The following is an 18,095-nucleotide window of genomic DNA, read 5'->3' as shown; positions in this document are numbered from 1 at the left end:
AAATAATGAATGGCTTGGGTCTTTTTCGAAACTTTCCCCTAATGGGATTCTTCGGGACTTGTTTTTTTCCTTACTCAGGATATATTGAGGATACAAAATCAGTTGAGTTTGCTTCGGTTGCAATTTATTCAAGGTTGACCCCCATTTTGTCTTAAAATGACTGAACTATTATTCAGGTGTGAAATAAACGGCGCTGTCACGTCGCGACTGTTACTTTTCTCAGCGCTGATCGCAGTGAACTAATCAGGATTGTTTGTGATTATATTTAAAAAAACACTTCGCAGATAGTGGATTCCCATTTGTTTATCAAATAAATAAAAATTCCTTAAAAACTATTTAAACGATTTCAAAACGATAGAATATTCATAATAGCAAAACATGATTTGTTTATTTTTTTTATTTTTTCAAAACATTAGAATGCGGTCAGAGCCCGTCTACGGAGAGCCTGGTTGTAGTTCCACCAGAGTTCCACTGGGGAGCGATCGCCATGAGTGCGAAATGAATGGGAGTCAATGAGGCTAGACGGCTAAATGTGTCTCTTTCACCCGATTGTCGGTAAGAAATCTCAGATCTGATTGTAGAGTTTGCAAGTTCAACATGGGTTTTAGGTCGAAATGAATGAACGAGTACTTATATCGTTTTGATTTCTTACAGGTTGAGTTGTTGTTGCTGCCCATAACACGCTAGCATTCTGCTAATGACGTCAGCATTCTGACGTCATTGACATTTTGAAAGACTTTTTAAAGCAAATAAGTGACTCTAAAAAATCTAACACCCAGCAGTGTGTAATTTCTTTGCATCTCCTTTCGAATACAACATTCAAATTACTAGACAAAAAATTATATCCTGAGAAAAGTGGATTTTTATTGGTATACCGCCATTGACCTCCATTCATTCTGCACTCGTCCTGTGAGCGCCCTCATGTGGAATCAGAGTGGAACTGCCACCAGTTCAGAAGCCAGAAGTGTAGTGAGAGTGAAACTTCTCGCCATATTAGACATTCTCTGATGCGGTGTTTCTCAAGCGCCCCCTGGAGGACGTTTATGAACTTTCTGCCTCACAGGAAACAGCCAGGCTCAAGGCTCCGCCCCTTCACGATCACGTGACACAAACAGACCTCTATCTAGCTATGTACGTCACGCTGACACACTTCATGACAGCAGAGGTTATATCACACTGATCAACACCAAACTTCATCTAACATCTTTTATGAGACCCGCAGACACTGACATTTGGCATGAAACTTCTTAAACCTTTTATTCTGCTCAGATCCTAGTGTCAGACTCGAGTCGTGAGAGAGAAGTCGTGTTTAGAGGAAACTCGGACAGTGAGTTCCAGTAAGTATGTCTGCCGTTAGCGCGTGTGTAGTTCAGCACTGTACTGTCTTATCACTGCTTTCGGCATTAACGCTATACATGTTGGTGTCAACTTTTCATTTAATACAATATATGACACGTCGTGTAGTTATAGGCCTTGTAATGATTGAATTATACTTGTATCTAACAGCACTTTGCCACTACTTTATTTGTGGCATTATATAAGTAATACTGTAGCCTATGTGAGTATTTAATCTGGACTCTTATTATTTTTCTCACCAGATCTGCTTTTGAAATATGTCCTGTTCATGCAGACCTGCAGCGAGGGTGATTATAAAGTCAGTTCATAAAGGTGAGTCAACCATATATTTAACACTCAAAAAAACAAACAAACAAAAAATCTGTTAAAGTAGGCTACATTTATCTTTGCCTCTGAAGCCCGACTAACAGTATTTAGTTCCCAGTTATTGACAACCAGGGTGTTAAAAAGAAAAAAAAAACACCTGCATGCAAAGTATTGTTGTAAAAAACAAAGCCTAAACAATAACCAAATACAGATGTTCTAGGGACATCATGTGTTTACTTGACATAGATTGTCAAAACCTAGTGAGCTGCTTATCTAGCCAGCATTTTTGCTAACATAAAATCGACAGTTTAATAAAGTAATGCTTGCATAATAATTTTAATAATTAATGTAAATGTTCAGTTAAAAGCATTTTGCCAATCATATGCAGCATGGGATCCTGGTATTTTTGGGCATTACTGCGCTCCGTCATTCAATTCAAAGTATTTTTGAGCATTCTAACATTTTGCACCATAGTTGCACTCAAATATTCAATACAAACATTTGAATATCACTGACATGCTTAATTATTCAATTAGAACATTTAAATATCAGTATGTGCTTTACATGCTTGAACATTCAGTCATTGGCATCCTCAAAAGTTGCCTATGATATCCACAAAGATGTCTAGATAGGCAGCTCTACATTTTCAAACACAGCCAACACAAGATAAATCAACAGACAGAGTATTAGTATTAGTATTCTTTCATACATTCATTACGACTAATGTTTACATCACAGTATTATAGTGTTTATACTGTACAGTAGTGGTGTTTCTTAATAGGGTCTACTTTTATTGACTTTTTGTTGTTTTCACGATTGTTATGTTTTTATGACCTTTGTCTGTGTCTGAGGTGATGGTTGTAGCATCAATAACATACAAGTACAAGATATTACAATGTTGTTTAAACTTGTGGTAGTCCGTGTGAAATAGAAATACAGTTTAGCGTACTTTAAACAAAGAGTACTTGTTTTGGAAATAACATACAATCTGTGAACTAAATGTTTTGGACACTTAAAATTAAATAAAAATGTATTATAGTTAAAATCTATATTAAATGCAGTTAGCTCGTTTTTGACCCACTTAAGATTGAAATATATAATTTCATAAGTACTGTTATTTTCTTTAAAATATGGTTAAAGCACTGTAACCATGATTTAAAATGTATTTTAAAGTAAAACTATTAATTTGACATTACAAAGTGCAATTTTTAAAAGACTAAAGTGTGTTACGAAACACAGTCATGAAAGTACTATCTTCTGTACACTTAAGTGACCTTTTATTTCATTATTATTATATTATCTGTAAATACACTTTTAAATTTTGAAGTACTCTTCAAGTACACATTCAGTGCAATTAAAGCACACTTCTTTTTCACAAGTGGTCTATAACAAACTCTATAACGGAATACCATCAAGTGTAATCGAACTGATTTAATTGGGTGTCTTCTGCAGGTTTCTCTCGTTCGCATGTTCAGCTCTTCAGCCTCACTAGACCAGTGTGTGATGAAGTTCATCTACCTCTGTTCGTGCTCAACCGATCGTTTTCACAAACTGCAGTGTGTTTCGCCTCTAAAGAAAGCTCACCCAGAGATGGCGACGGCGGAAAGGTCATCGTCTGATCGAGTTTTCTACATTTACGTGAATGTTTGTTGGATGTATAAAGTCTTCATAGCTGCTGATGCTGTTTGCAGAAGGGCGTAACTGAGGCGGGTGGAAAGCGGGCGTCAGGCGGTGGGGGTGCAGGGAAGGGTGGCAGTCAGCTGAGGTGTCCCAAATGTGGAGATCCTTGTACACATGTGGAGACTTTAGTGTGTAAGTATCGAGTATTTGATGTGCATTATGTTTTAGTAATAACCATAGAAATAAAGTACTAGATTACATATTAGCATTCACTTTCTTGTGCATTACAGTGTTGCCATTTTAAGGGCAGATCAATGATGGAAGGAATGAAAAATCTAGTTTAAAACACATGTGCCATGTTCTAGAAATATCTGTTTGTTGGTTTTAATTGATTTTGTAAAAATATGAATGCCATTTTTAACAAAAGTTAATGTTGTGTAACTATGAAGTAAAAAGTGATAACATTTTCTATAATAACTATAATGGTAACATGCGTCTAATAATAGTAAACAACCCCCGCATACACAATTAGATTAAACATAGGCGATATTTTTCCCTTCAAGGCTGAGTCAGGACTTCACTGGAACAGAACATGAAGTCTACATCCACACAGAGCACTGAGATAAACTTCTACACATGATTTACTCTCATAGTTTAACATACAGTGACCAATGGTGATATAAACCCTTAAAAGAATTACTCATGCGGAGTATTCATGTGTTTATGAATACATGTAGTGTGTGAATACATTGACCTTCATCACCTTCGACACAGTTGTCTTGACATGTCTCATGCAGATATCATGAGAACAGCAGAATAAAGTTCAAACTGACAATTCTCTTTCTAAAAAGTAATTTGCTCATACAACCGAATTAATCAAATTACAAAACAAGTACATATTTATTCTCTGTAAGCCGGGTAAATGAGTAAACACTGTCACTGCATTCCTGACATGGGTCAGATCCACAGTCACCTCTCAGATACCAAATACAGACACTGCTGTAAGAAATATCAGAATAGACACACTGGTTTTAGAAAACTAAGATTTCCAATTCATTACTGTATAAAATACTAGAAGAGGATTGTAAATCCACTCCCTTCAGCTGGTTCACACAGAAACACAACTTACCATAAACAGCTTCGACAGAGCTTTATTATTGTCCCAAAGCAGAGTTCTTACGTCAGCGCGTTTTGACCTTGTACTTGCTCACACCAATAATCTTCATTCTTTGTTCACACTCGGCATCATACCAATAATTTACTGGTAATGTTACAACTTCTCAAACTGGGAAATGACCAGAACTGATTTACTGGTATTTTTTGAAAAGGTGCTGTTCACACATGATCAGTTAACATTACCAGTATAGGCTGTACATGTGAAAGGGGCTATTAACTAACTACTTTTTTTTTAAACATTATTCCTACAATAAAATATAAAAATGTAGAATTTAAACCATGTAAAGGAAAAAGAGTGAGCAACGCATCATTGACCTGGATGTTTTGATTATATTTTGTAAAAACTAATGTGTTTTATCTCCACATGATGCCAAATGTAAAATCTGGGTCCCGCAACTGAAACTTTGATGCCTCAAAAAGTTCATAAAGAATCGTAAAACTAATCCATATGAATTGACCGGTTTAGTCCAAATTTTCTGAAGAGACACGATCATTTTATATGATGAACATATTTAATTTAGACTTTTATCCACATAAAAACACTGATTAGTGAACCCAAACAGAAGCTCAAAACTTGCATGACGCGCGAGAACAAACCTCTTGCTGAAGCTCAAACGTGATGTGTAACACAAGAATAAACCTCATTGGTTCTTGCTTAAGCTCAAACGTGATGCGTAACACGAGAATGAACCTCATTGGTTCTTGCTGAAGCTCAAACGTGATGCGTAACACGAGAATGAACCTCATTGGTTCTTGCTGAAACTCAAACGTGATGCGTAACACGAGAATTAACCTCATTGGTTCTTGCTGAAGCTCAAACGTGATGCGTAACACGAGAATGAACCTCATTGGTTCTTGCTGAAGCTCAAACGTGATGCGTAACACGAGAATGAACCTCATTGGTTCTCATGCGTCAAGCAAACATGCTTTGAGCTTCTTTTTCTCACAACTAATCTGATGAATGTTTGTATGTGAATAACAGCCAAAAATAAACCTGTTCATCATATAAAGCGATCATGTCTCTTCAGAAAATTTGGACTAAACCGCTCAATTCATATGGATTAGTTCTACGATCTTTTTTAATTTTTTTGAAGCGTCAAATTGGTAGTTGCGTAGCTGTCAATGGAGGGCCAGAAAGCTCTCAGATTTCATTAAAAATATCTTCATTTGTGTTCTGAATATGAACGAAAATCTTACAAGTTTGGTACGACACGAGGTTGAACTAACCCTTTAACTGCTCAAACTATGTTAAATACAGAATGCAAATATTTCCAAATGGACCCTAGTATTCATATCTATGCTAATCACTTGTGTTTTTACATTAACTGAATATCTGTCTTGTCTTTACTCCATACAGCCTCCACACGGTTTGTGAAATGTGAAAAGTGCCATCATTTCTTTGTGGTTCTGTCTGAGACTGACTCCAAGAAAGGTTTGAACAAGGAAGCAGAGAGCTCTGAGCATGTTAAATTTGCATTTGCTCAGAAACCCCCTCCGCCTCCTAAAAAGGTACGATTCCAACACACCATACACAGTGCTGTTATTATTATTGCATTAACTTAGTTCATTTTTGTGTTATTAAATCAACTTTTTGAAAGTAAACTTCTAAAAGCCAATCCTGTGACAGCAGTTCTTAGAATTGAATCTTGGAAATGCAGTAAACAGATCTGACATGGGCTTCTTTTGTCTCAACGTCTTTAGATTTATGCCTACCTTGACAAATTTGTTGTTGGCCAGTCGTATGCCAAGAAAGTGTTGTCAGTTGCCGTCTATAATCATTACAAACGGATCAACAACAACCTCCCAGCAGCGGGCCGACAGCAAGCGGAAACAGAGAAACAGAGTTCTCTCTCTCCCAGAGGTTTGTATTTTATCATGATTTAGCATTTATTCATAAAATCAATATATAAATGCTGTCAAAATTGTTATTCATTGCTCATGATATTTAATGCATTGACTAATGGTAACAAATTGAATCTTTCTGTAAAATGTTATCACTAATTTTAGTCTTTTGACAGTAGTACGGGTCTTAAAATGTCTTAATTCACTCAAATTAAGGTCTTAAAAGGGTCTTAAACCAGAGCAGGAAGTCTTAAATTAATTAAGTCATGGAATTAAATGTTGCATGCACTGCAAAAAAATTATGTCTTCCTCAGTATTTTTGTCCTGTTTTCCAATGCAGACGTCTTTGATTCAATTAGTTGAGATACAAATGTAAAATGAAGTCTTGAAAAATGCAACAAAATTAAGTGAGTTTGTGATTAAAGCAAGAACAAATATCTGTCAATGAGTTGTGAAAACTTCCTTTTGAATTAAGTAGATTTTTATGAGCCAGTTAGCAGATTTGTTGTTGTTTTAATCAAAAACTTGCTTTAGTTTGATGAAAGAAAACAAGACTTTATATTTGCTCTCATCTTGATTTAAAGTTGCAGTAAGCGATTTCTGAGAAACGCTGTAGAAAGTGGATCAGACCGAGCAGCACAACACGCTTGTAGTCAATCAGCAGTGAGAAGTGTATCCTCCCATGATGGGTGAGGAGAGAGAGAAGAAAGACTGTAGAGAGAGAGATGGCTGAGAGACAGTACAAAAGAGAAAATCTCAGAGGAATATCACTGAAAATAAGGGTTATGATCAGGAATGAGCTTTAGGACCCACGTTATTTTTAGCAAAGCTTTCCAGCGCTGGAGAGACTTAAGCGGGAAGGCTTAAAAACAGATGCAGAGGTTGTGTTGTTTCTGCTCCATATGTGAGTAACATTGGTTTTGATGTTTCACTGAACCAATGATGTTGTTGTAATATTAGATCTAGTAACAGGACAGTTTTTAGTGTCATTGTTTGATTGGAGCTGCTGTGCTGCTGGTGACTTACAACAAACTATTTCTTGTAGAATAGATACTTTTGTGTACTGGATGTGTATTTTTTGTTCTTTCTTGACATTTGTTCAGTATTTGCGCGAAAAACATGTTTGCGTGCATTTCACCCTTTGTGTGATGTACTCAGGCATTGTGTGTCTGTGTATTTTGGGGGCGGAGCAATGAAGGGAGAGTGTGTTTCTTTGGGTTGATTTCGAATATCAACAGTTTCTTTCAGAAATCGCTTACTGCACCTTTAAGAATCTTTAGACATTTCAGCATCACAAGGTGGGCAGGAGTCCTCGGGAGATGATGCCGGCTGTGCTGCCACCTTCGGGCGTGCCAGCACTTTCCGAGTCAGATTCTGAGTTGACTGCCATGCTTTCCCGGGCAGCCGTAAGCATCGGGCGCCGAGTGGAACCCTCCACCCTGTCCTGAGTGCTCGTGGCTGGACGATTGGTTTTTGGGTCTTAGCCTGCTCCCAATACCATTCTTCCCGGAAGTTCTTGAGGAGGTCACAAGGTCCTGGAAGCCACCATTGTCTTCCCGCAATTGCTCGGCGACCTTCTCCGCCTTTCCTCCCCTCGATGGGGCCGCTGCCAAAGGGTACACTGGGGTTCCCCCGGTGGAACGTTCTGTTGCAATGCAACTGTGTCCTCAGAGCGCTTCCTCCCGTGGTGACCCTAATCACCCCTCCAAAGCCTGTAGGTTTTCATCGACTCTCGTCACGAAATCCTATAGAGCTGCGGGGCAGGCAGCCGCCTCTTTGCATGCCATGGCCATCTTGCAGATCTATCAGGCACGGATGCTCAGGGACATGCACGAGGGCAGGACTGACCCAGGGCTCTTTAATGAGCTGCGTGCCGCCACCAACCTCGCTCTCTGAGCGACGAAGGTGAACGCACGCTTCCTGGGCAAGGTGATGTCCACAAACGTGAGACACCTCTGGCTCAACCTGGCCGATATGCAAGATGCCGAGTGAACCCGCTTCCTCGACACTCCCATATCCCAGGCTGGCCTTTTCGGCGGGGCGGTCGAGGACATCGCCCAACAGTTCTCGACCGCCCATAAGCAGACTGAGGCGATAAAACATATTCTGCCCCGATGGCCCGCTGCTGCCTCCACCCAGCCATCGGCACAAAACCCTCAGCCTGCTCGCCGCCAAGGGCGCCCTCTTGCGGCTCCCGCCCCTCCCGCTCGGCCACAGCAGCAGCCTCCACCAGGCTAAGCGGCGCCCCTGAGATGGGCTGCTCAGAGATGGCGATCAGTTCTTCCGCTCGGCCCCAGCAGCAGCCTTCACCAGGGTAAATGGCGCCCCTGAGATGGGCTGCTCAGAGAGGCGATCAGTTCTTCACAGAAGATGGTAGCAGGGCCACTCCTTCCCCCGAGAATATTTTGTTTTCCTTTCCCCGCTGCTTGACCCATGGCGGGCAGCACCCCAATCTGGTTAAAGAAAGAACTGACACGCTCATCTCTGAGCCACCAGAGGTCTCGGATGACAGTGCGCGCCGCTCACTAGCCTCGCCACTCTCTTTCCCCTCTGTCGCCAGACCCCTGGCAGAGCAGGCCCCCGTGGAACGCTGGTCCTTCCCTGGCCTCTGTCAGGACGCGGCAAATGACCATGCCCCCACACCGGGACGCTATGCCTCCCACGTCCGGGCTGGTCATTCCGCCTCACTGCCCCATCTAGGGTACGTCTGTGGTTTGCATGACCCCGCTGGTACAGTTCTTGGAAGCTTGGCTAGAGCTTCCCAACCTGTCCCGCTGGGTCGCGAGAACCATCAGGCTCGGATACGCGATTCAGTTTGTGCGGTCTCCTCCCCGCTTCCGGGGAGTCTGCTACACCATGGTCGGTGACAATGCCCCTGTCATGAGAGCGGAGGTCGCCACCTTACTGGCGAGGGGTGCGATCAAGACTGTCCCTCCAGCCAAAATGAAGTCCGGCTTCTACAGCCCCTACTTCATTATACCCAAGAAAACTGGTGGGTTACGGCCAATCCTGGACCTGCACGTCTTGAACCGATCCCTCCACAGGCTTCCGTTCAAGATGCTCACGGCCAAACGCATTTTCGAATGTGTGCGGCCACAGGATTGGTTTGCAGCGATTGACCTGAAGGAAGCCTAATTTCATTTCTCCATTCTTTCTCGACACAGACCGTTTCTGCGGTCACTCGCATTGCTTCATATTCAGCTCTGGCAACAAGACACGCTCCGAGTACCAGTTACTCCGACCTGCTGTCAGACCTTCACCCCATGGACGAACCTCAGCTTTCTACGGGCCGGAGTGCCCTTAGAACAAGTTTCCAGGCATGTCTACCATCACTTGCGCTAGAGCATCGTCCACAGGACATGCCTACGAGTTGAAGTGGAACCTCTTCGTCACCTGGTGTTCTCCTCGCCGAGAAGAACCCAGAAAATGCCCGATCAGTATTGTGCTTTCCTTCCTGCAAGATGGGTTGGAGTGAAGGCTGTCTCCCTCCACCCTCAAAGTGTATGTTGCCGCTATCGCTGCACATCTTGACGCAGTTGAAGGTAAGTCCATGGGGAAGCACAACCTGGTCATCAGGTTCCTGAGAGGAGCGAGGAGACTAAATCCTCCTCGCTCTCCTCTTGTACCCTCTTAGGACCTCGCTCTGGTTCTGTCCACCCTGCAAAGTGCTCCCCTTGAGCCTTTACAATCAGTCGAGCTTAAGTTCCTGTCAATGAAGACAGCGCTCCTGGTTGCATTTGCCTCCATCAAGAGGGTAGGGGACCTGCAGGCATTTTTGGTTGACGAAACGTGCCTGGAGTTCGGGCCAGCCTATTCTCACGTGATCCTAGGACCCCGGCCTGGGTATGCGCCCAAGGTTCCCACCACTCCCTTTCGAGACCAGGTTCAAGCAGTGTGCCCTTGGAGGAGGCAGACCCAGCCTTGGCACTGCTCTGTCCAGCACGCGCCCTCCGTGCTTACTTAGACGTTTCAGGACCTCAGACCAGCTCTTTGTCTGTTATGGTGGGAAGCTGAAGGGAAAGGCTCTCTCCAAGCAAAGGTTGTTTTCAAGACTAAAGACTGACAGAAGAGCACTGACAGAAGAGTACACAGAAACAGACACAGATCAATTTGCATAATGTCCCACCTGTCCTCCCTCATTACCTGCCTTGTTTCTTTCCCTATGCATAATGCACGTCAAAAATAAATGACAGAAGAGCACATCACAAACAAACACGACAGAAGCCATGTGCTCACAAAAACACAAGGGACAGAAGAGCACATGGCAGACGAATCCGCGAATCTCTCATGTGCCCAAACAGAAAACAAGACACAAGAGAGAAGTGCAGGGAGCATGGATGTCAGATCCCCAACACCGAAACCAAGATTAGACAGAAGTGTCAGGATCCAGACACCCTGCCCCAAACACTCAAGACACTCACATAAGAGCGCACGGCCCCAAAAACTCAAGACACACACATAAGAGTGCACGGCCCCAAACACTCAAGACACACACATAAGAGCGCACGGTCCCAAACGCTCAGCGCACGGCCCCAAACACTCAAGAGACACACATAAGAGCACATGGCCCCAAACACTTATTCCTGTGATCAAAGCTGAATTTTCAGCATCATTACTCCAGTCTTCAGTGTCTCATGATCCTTCAGAAATCATTCTAATGTGATGATTTGATGATCAAGAAACATTCATCATCATCATCATCATCAATGTTGAAAACTGTTGTGCTGCTTCAAATTTTGTGGAAACCATAATAAAAAAAAAATTAGGATTCTTTGATGAATTGAAAGTTCAAGAAGCATTTATTTATTTGATTGTTTCAGTTTTGCTTTAAATTATTTTGTTTTGGCTTGTTTATAGTTAGTCTACTTGTATATTTTTTTATTCTTGTTCTGTTCTAAATACTGTTACATTTAAAGGATTTCTTGTAGAGTGAGAACTAAAATAGCCTATAGCTATGTTAATTTTGTTTATAATGTTTGTAGTAGGCCTACATTATAACATTTATTTATCTGTATTATTTCTTAATGCAATAAATTGCCACTTATATGTGATTTACCTGTTTGTTTTTTCTCTCTCTAAAAAACAAACAAAATATTTGTAGGGGATTTTTTAAGCATGCAGCAAACAATAGTAGGCTATTAATTTGTTAAAACTCTTGCTGTCGGTTAACCGCTTAATTAGCATCCTTGTGTATATAGCTAGATCAAAATAGTGCAGAATCAACTTTGCAGCAAGGATCCGCCAGTGCATCATCAGAAGCGGTTGTTAAGAAAAGTGCTGAGCTGAATTTTTGTGCCATCTAGTGGCTTAAAGCAGAATAAAGTCAAATGCGCCTTTGGCCCAGTTTTATACAAGTATTTTTATGCTTGGCTTGACTTGTTTGAATGTAAATGGTTGTACGCCTATATATGGGTCACATCAATTAAAAAAAAGGGTTGCTCTTAAAAAAGTTTGACAACCACTGTTATATGCTGTCACACTTTGACCTTTCCCCTGTTACTGTTACACAACTATACTTTGTGGTGTTAGTAATTTGACTGTCCTTCTCTCTGTAGAATTAGAGATCAGAAGGCGTGAAGATGAATACCGGTTTACAAGTAAGTGATTGTTTAATGTACTTCACGTTTTACATAAAATAACGTATCAGAGGAAACACCTTCGATTTTCTGGAGTGACCCTTTTGTATTGGTTTGTTATACAAACATTATAAGACACAACATGGCTTTTTTGTTTATGTACACATATCAGCCGTCTGTGAACGATACGGGCCGCTTCAGGATCAGTTGGGCTCATCGCTCGCCTCCATAAAGTTAGATAAAGTGTTTCAGTGTCCTAGTTACTGTCTGAGCTTGGCCAGCACATGGTCTCTGCCCATTCCGATGTCACACATTATTTATAGAGTGGAGGTGGGCCAGTAGGAGGGCTCCCAGTCTGGCTCATACTGGACACGCTCTGGAAACTAGGCCAGTCTGATGACGTCATTATGGTTTGAGTAATAGTGACAGCTAGCCTAAGATCCTGAGATATGAAATGAAGATATGTGTCAGCTCAGGTATAAAAGTGACTTATTTATGAAAAATAGATTCTAAATTAAAATCTTTGTTAAAGCAATAGTATCCCCATTATTAGTAATTATCTTTTTTTTTCCTTCCATAAAATACAATTAGATATTTTGTAAAATGTCACACAAAAAAAATTACTCTAAAAAAAATTTGCACATTCCATACTTGACCAAAAGTAGAACTTTGAGGAAATAAAATCTCAGCCACATCTGTGTTTGGTTATTTCAAAACTACACATGCTTTACTGGATTGAGATGAAGTGAAGTGGTGGCGCTGTTCTTTCAGAGCTGCTTCAGATCGCTGGCATCAGTCCCCATGGCAACGCTCTGGGTGCATCGGTTCAGCAGCAGACCAATCAGCAAGCTCCTCAAGACAAAAGGGGCGGCGACGTGCTTGACTCCACCCACACTGATATCAAACTGGAGAAAAGCAATGTTGTGCTGCTGGGACCTACTGGATCAGGTTAGTACAGGTTTTCCACATAACACTTTATTGCACCATCTTGTGGACATTTTTTTACAATAATTGGTGCATAGCCTCTTGTAGACAACCCGAAGGAACGAGGACCTGCCATTTACAATTTAAATTAATAGCTGCCTGAACGTAAATGGCTATATTAATAAATATTTATCCAATTTATATTTTACTGTGAACCTAGGCCTGTCGCGATAGTCGATAAGTCGATTAATCGCACGATAAAAAAAAACGAGCTCGATAATTTTTCCGGCCGCGATAATTCCATTTGCATGCTTGTTTGTTTTCCTCGTCTCTCTCTCTCTACCAAAGAGACTGGATGACCACTCTCGCTCGGTTCTTTAGCGTATAGGAGGAGTGAACCCTCTTGTTGTCAGTTGCATGGTCTTTGTGTGAGAAGGCGGCGCCGCGGCGCTCAGTCACATGGTCTTTGTATGGGAAAGCGCCGGCGGGAGTGTTTGCGGCTACTGCCGGGAGAGAGAGAAGACGCTAGTTGTGAGTTGCGACAGCGAGCCCGATCACATGAAAATGCGTATCTATACCACGAATGTTATTTCTCGTGCCATTTATACGCCAAAAATAGTTTTTGCGTGCATATGATACGCTCTTTATGGCGTGTAATACGCACGCACTCCTCACCCCTAATCCTAACCAAGTATTTTCAGTGCGTAGCATGCCTTCCCGACAGTACACAATCACTTGACAAAGTGACAGGAGGACAAAGTAACAGGAGTAACAGTGCAAAATTGTGCGATATGGCTTGTTGAGGCTTTTTTTTATTTGTTTACAAAGGTCCTAACTGTCAGTTTTGCCTGTTATGGAATGTATCACTATTTAATAATGTCTAAAGCCTAATGTTTAATATTTTTTGAAGTGCAATTTTGTTTCATTTTATTTATTAACAGACATTTATTTTGTTAACAGACACTAAGAGTCCATTGCTTTCATTGTTTTTGGTTGTTTTGTTCATTTTTTGGGATATTTAAAATGTTTTCCGTTTTCAATGTTTAATATTCTTTAGAAATAAAAGTTTATAGATCGTTGAAAAGGTGTACCTGCATTATTATGCCATTATAATTATATGAAATGAAAATGGTCTCAGAACGACAATATTATCGTTTATCGCGATAATTTCTTGGACAATTTATCGTCCAGCAAAATTTGTTATCGTGACAGGCCTATGTGAACCTTATGAAAATACCAAGGATTTTCCACAAATATGAAAATGTTTCGAAGCATTAATGAACATTTTCATGTTGAAAAATTAAAAGAAATTTATACCATTAAGATTTTTTTTTCCCCTGTTCTGTATTTTTATGACAGTTAAGCTAACTTCCGCTCATATTTTCATTACCGTAACGGAATAGAAAATGTTATTTAAATTGTACTCATGGTAATATTTGTTGTGCTAAAGTTAATTATAATAAAAACAACAACAACAACTTAAATATGTTGCTGCAAATGTTGTGCTGAACAGGATTTGTATTGCAGTAATGATAAAAAATTAATAAAAAATGTATCATGATAATTAGGAATTTAGGAGAAATGTGCTTAATTTCTATGAAAATAATGCAAAAAAATCTTAATGGCCATAAAATAGGCTTCATTTTCTTTTTCTTTGGGGGGGGGGGATAAATAATTTATTTGATTCATCCTTTCATAATATTTTATCACTACTGTAGTATTAAAGACAGGACAAGAACAAGACTGAGCAAGAGGACTGCTAAAAGTGTCATGCTCTAATCTCTATGAGAGAAAACCTCAAAACTAGTGTTACACTATCAGCAAAAATAATCTGTGCCATGTCTGAATAAAAAAATCAAATGAATGAAATTTGCTCATTTTGATGTTTATTGAAGCTTGAAATTGTGTTAATCCTTTCGTGATATTGTTCACATTGAACCAGGTAAAACCCTGCTGGCTCAGACTCTGGCTAAATGCTTGGATGTGCCCTTCGCCATCTGCGATTGCACCACCCTGACCCAGGCGGGATATGTAGGCGAGGACATCGAATCTGTCATTGCCAAACTTCTGCAGGATGCCAACTACTCTGTTGAGAAAGCCCAGCAAGGTCAGACTCTCACACTTCATCTTAACAACACCTCAACATGACACCGTTTTCAACTAAAGACTTTGTAATGCGTTTGGCCGTTCATTTACACCAGTGGTTCCCAAGCTTTTTAGAGTGGCGAACCCCCTGTGGCATTTATCATCCTTCTCGAACCCCCTCTCTTCCACTTACACTGCAGTCACGCTTGTTTCATTAAGGGACAATATTTTCTCCCTTAAATTGATTTTCAGGTGCTTTTTTTTACCTTTATAAGGCAAAGTTTTTCTAATTTCCAATTAAATGTATGTCATGTTTTGTCAAATTTATTAATATAAGCAATAAATGAAGCAATAAATAAATAAAGCAATAAATTAAATTAAATAAATAATTTCAATCAAATGAAATCAGTATCAAAAAAAGCCATCTTTGCATTGCAGTGGCACAAGCTGCATCTAGATGTCTTTAAACACTGTTTGATGCTGCTCAGAGGTGGCATGAATGCAGTTGCAATGCCATGAATAATGTTTTAGATATTGTTTTAAAGTCCCCCTGTAGTAAATAAATTTTTCGTGAAAAAAAATCTTCATGCCTTAAAGGTGCCCTAGAATGTGAAATTGAATTTATCTTGGCATAGTTAAATAACAAGAGTTCAGTACATGGACATGACATACAGTGAGTCTCAAACACCATAGTTTTCTCTTTCTTATTTAAATCTCGTTTTTGAAAAACACCCCTGTAAAACAGGCGAATCTCCACATAACACCAACTGTGACGCAACAGTTGGGATCATTAATATGTACGCCTCTAAATATTTGCATAAGCCAGCCCATGCTCAGTGCCAGGCGAAACTGCACAGCCGAATCATCGGAAGTTCTGCAGGTGAAGAAACAAGCGAGGATCATAGAGAAAATGGCAGATCTATCTATAATCTATCTATAATCTATCTATAATCGGATACCGCTACAGTTTAATTCGAAGTTGTTAGTTGCTCTGCCCGTTTCACCACGGACTGTTTTTCTAACCTGGAACAATATCAAGCAGCCAGGCTTCTCTCGGCGTCTCAAACGGACGAAGGGTGCAATTTCAACTAACGTTATATTCCCGCAAGCGGTAAGTAGTGATTTTATTAACGATAATTTACACTGTGTTATCTAGATCCAGCGCGATATTGTTTTTTCCTCGAGAGACATCGTGGCTTGCAGACGAGCGAACGAAGCATGGCAGTTGTTCAGTGTTTGGATGTAACTACAAATGAACACAAAAATATTTGTTTAGCTCCTTCATCCGAGCCTCTGGAGAACCAGTGGGTTATGTGAATTTCTGATGTGTAATTGTTCAAGTCCAGACAGATAATCTTTCTCTCAAAGTCGTTCAACACTGTTTATGCATCAGTAAATCGCGTTGCAGTGATAAGATCTTCATTCACGCGATCAACAGGCTGTCATCTGCTCAATGCTGGAATAGATCTAAATACTTAAAAAACTTATCATGATTCGTTAATCCCGATAGCTGTAATAGTAAAAACGTATAATCGTTGTAATAGTAAATGTTTTCCAGATAGCTCTACATGTAATGCCAGATATTTCATATGCAAGCATGTCAGCCAATCACAGCAGTGGGCGTTTACACTGAAGTCTCACAGCAGACACGCCCCTTCAAACAGAGTGTCCAGATCAGGGTATGAAATCAGGCTAGGAAATATGCCTTTTATTTCTAAATTATAACAAATTTTGATCTAATAAACATACTAACATTATAAGGGCACCCCAGGAAACATTATAAAATAATAAAATAATCCATTCTACGGCACCTTTAAAAGATCTTGAATGTAACTCGACACCCTTGCCTCATTTAGTATGCGCGGTTCAATGAATATGCAAATGAGCCCCGCCTCCACTCACTCACTCACTCACTCACTCACTCCAGCTCAGAGATCCACTGGTTGACGATCACACGTTGATCTGATCTGCTGTGTGGATGCAGTCGGTTTTGATGAGGTCATTTGATTGTCATGTATTTGACTTTTTACGGCACTATAATGTTCCCAATTTTATACTAGATGTGGCATTTTGTCTGTTAGAAATACATGCTTGGTTTTAATGTTATTTAAAGATGGACCTCACATATCCCAGTTTGGGAACCACTTGTTTACACAACCACAGCGTTTTGTAAGCCTGAAAATGCACACTTTTTAAAACGGGCTTCAAAGTGCATGTTTTTGAAAACAGAATTGTTATCGTCTCTTTGTAAATTACAAGAACGCGAATTTGTGGAAACGGTGACTTCATGCACATGCATGTTACGTGTTCAGTTTATCGGCGTGTATTGTTTCTTTACAAAGTAACATCAACTACTGGCCTGGCTTGAATAGTACAGCGTTTTTAGTCATTTTCGTGTATCCGTGTCAGTAAACCGTAACTGATTTATTTGGTGTGCATTAGAGAAGGTATTTAAAAAATGTGTGCCATAAAATGTTTTACTGTAGTAACGAATGGTTTCATGGAGCTGAAGATGGCCAGACTGATTACGTACTTTTATAACACTGTACATTTATGTTCTGCATTCCAGTGCAAGCACACTAAAATAATGCCGCCCAATGCAATGACATATTTTTTCATTATGAGGAACAGAAGTTGACTAATATAAAACACCAACATGCTTGACCTTTAAACATTTCACTGAAACATTTTGATTCCTCTTTCTCTTTTAGAGTTAAAAATGAACCCTTGTCTGTGATTTGTCGTTCGCGTTCTCTTGCAGGCATAGTGTTCCTGGATGAGGTGGATAAGATCGGCAGTGTGCCTGGAATTCATCAGCTGAGAGATGTCGGGGGGGAAGGAGTTCAGCAGGTACGTGATTATATTTCAACCACATTCATCTCTCCCAAAGCTGTATGATGCCGTCACTGCCAGTTACTGGCCTACTGAACTACACACTGCTGTAAATCTCTTATCAGAGTCACTGTCTGAACGAACGTTAATAATGTTACATAAATTATTTGACATAAATGTATTTTGTTTTACAACTACTGATAAATAAGTAGTGTACTAAAATGGTGCAATTTTAGTTATTGGTTAACTCATCATCACATTATGTAAATGTAATCTAAAGAGCTACGAGCAAAATAAACAACAGACATTTTTGTTGGTCTGTTGGATTTCTCTTCCATATAACTGTAGCATCTCAGTTGGTCTTAGTTGCTCGACTGA

General features: G+C 40.2%; 1 protein-coding gene across 2 annotated transcripts in view; it reads left to right on the top strand.

Moving 5' to 3' along the window:
* The first annotated feature begins 465 nt into the window (after positions 1-465).
* Positions 466-18,095, top strand: part of clpxb (caseinolytic mitochondrial matrix peptidase chaperone subunit Xb) — a 23,844-nt gene continuing 6,214 nt past the window's right edge. Inside the window, exons 1-11 of one of the 2 annotated variants that reach the window (XM_081356513.1) lie at positions 466-1,131; positions 1,270-1,337; positions 1,599-1,668; positions 3,115-3,269; positions 3,354-3,474; positions 5,816-5,967; positions 6,160-6,319; positions 11,856-11,897; positions 12,648-12,824; positions 14,743-14,907; positions 17,647-17,735. In XM_081356513.1, coding sequence (XP_081212639.1) covers positions 1,614-1,668; positions 3,115-3,269; positions 3,354-3,474; positions 5,816-5,967; positions 6,160-6,319; positions 11,856-11,897; positions 12,648-12,824; positions 14,743-14,907; positions 17,647-17,735 — 1,116 coding nt within the window. In that variant the 5' untranslated portion in view covers positions 466-1,131; positions 1,270-1,337; positions 1,599-1,613. Of the gene's footprint in view, positions 1,166-1,269; positions 1,338-1,598; positions 1,669-3,114; positions 3,270-3,353; positions 3,475-5,815; positions 5,968-6,159; positions 6,320-11,855; positions 11,898-12,647; positions 12,825-14,742; positions 14,908-17,646; positions 17,736-18,095 lie in introns of both variants that reach the window. The other variant, XM_081356514.1, reaches the window with a different exon arrangement.

Source organism: Scardinius erythrophthalmus (genome assembly GCF_964197995.2).
Source record: "Scardinius erythrophthalmus genome assembly, chromosome: 24".
In the NCBI taxonomy this organism is placed as follows: Eukaryota; Metazoa; Chordata; class Actinopteri; order Cypriniformes; family Leuciscidae; genus Scardinius; species Scardinius erythrophthalmus.
This window is presented reverse-complemented; position numbering and strand designations above follow the sequence as displayed.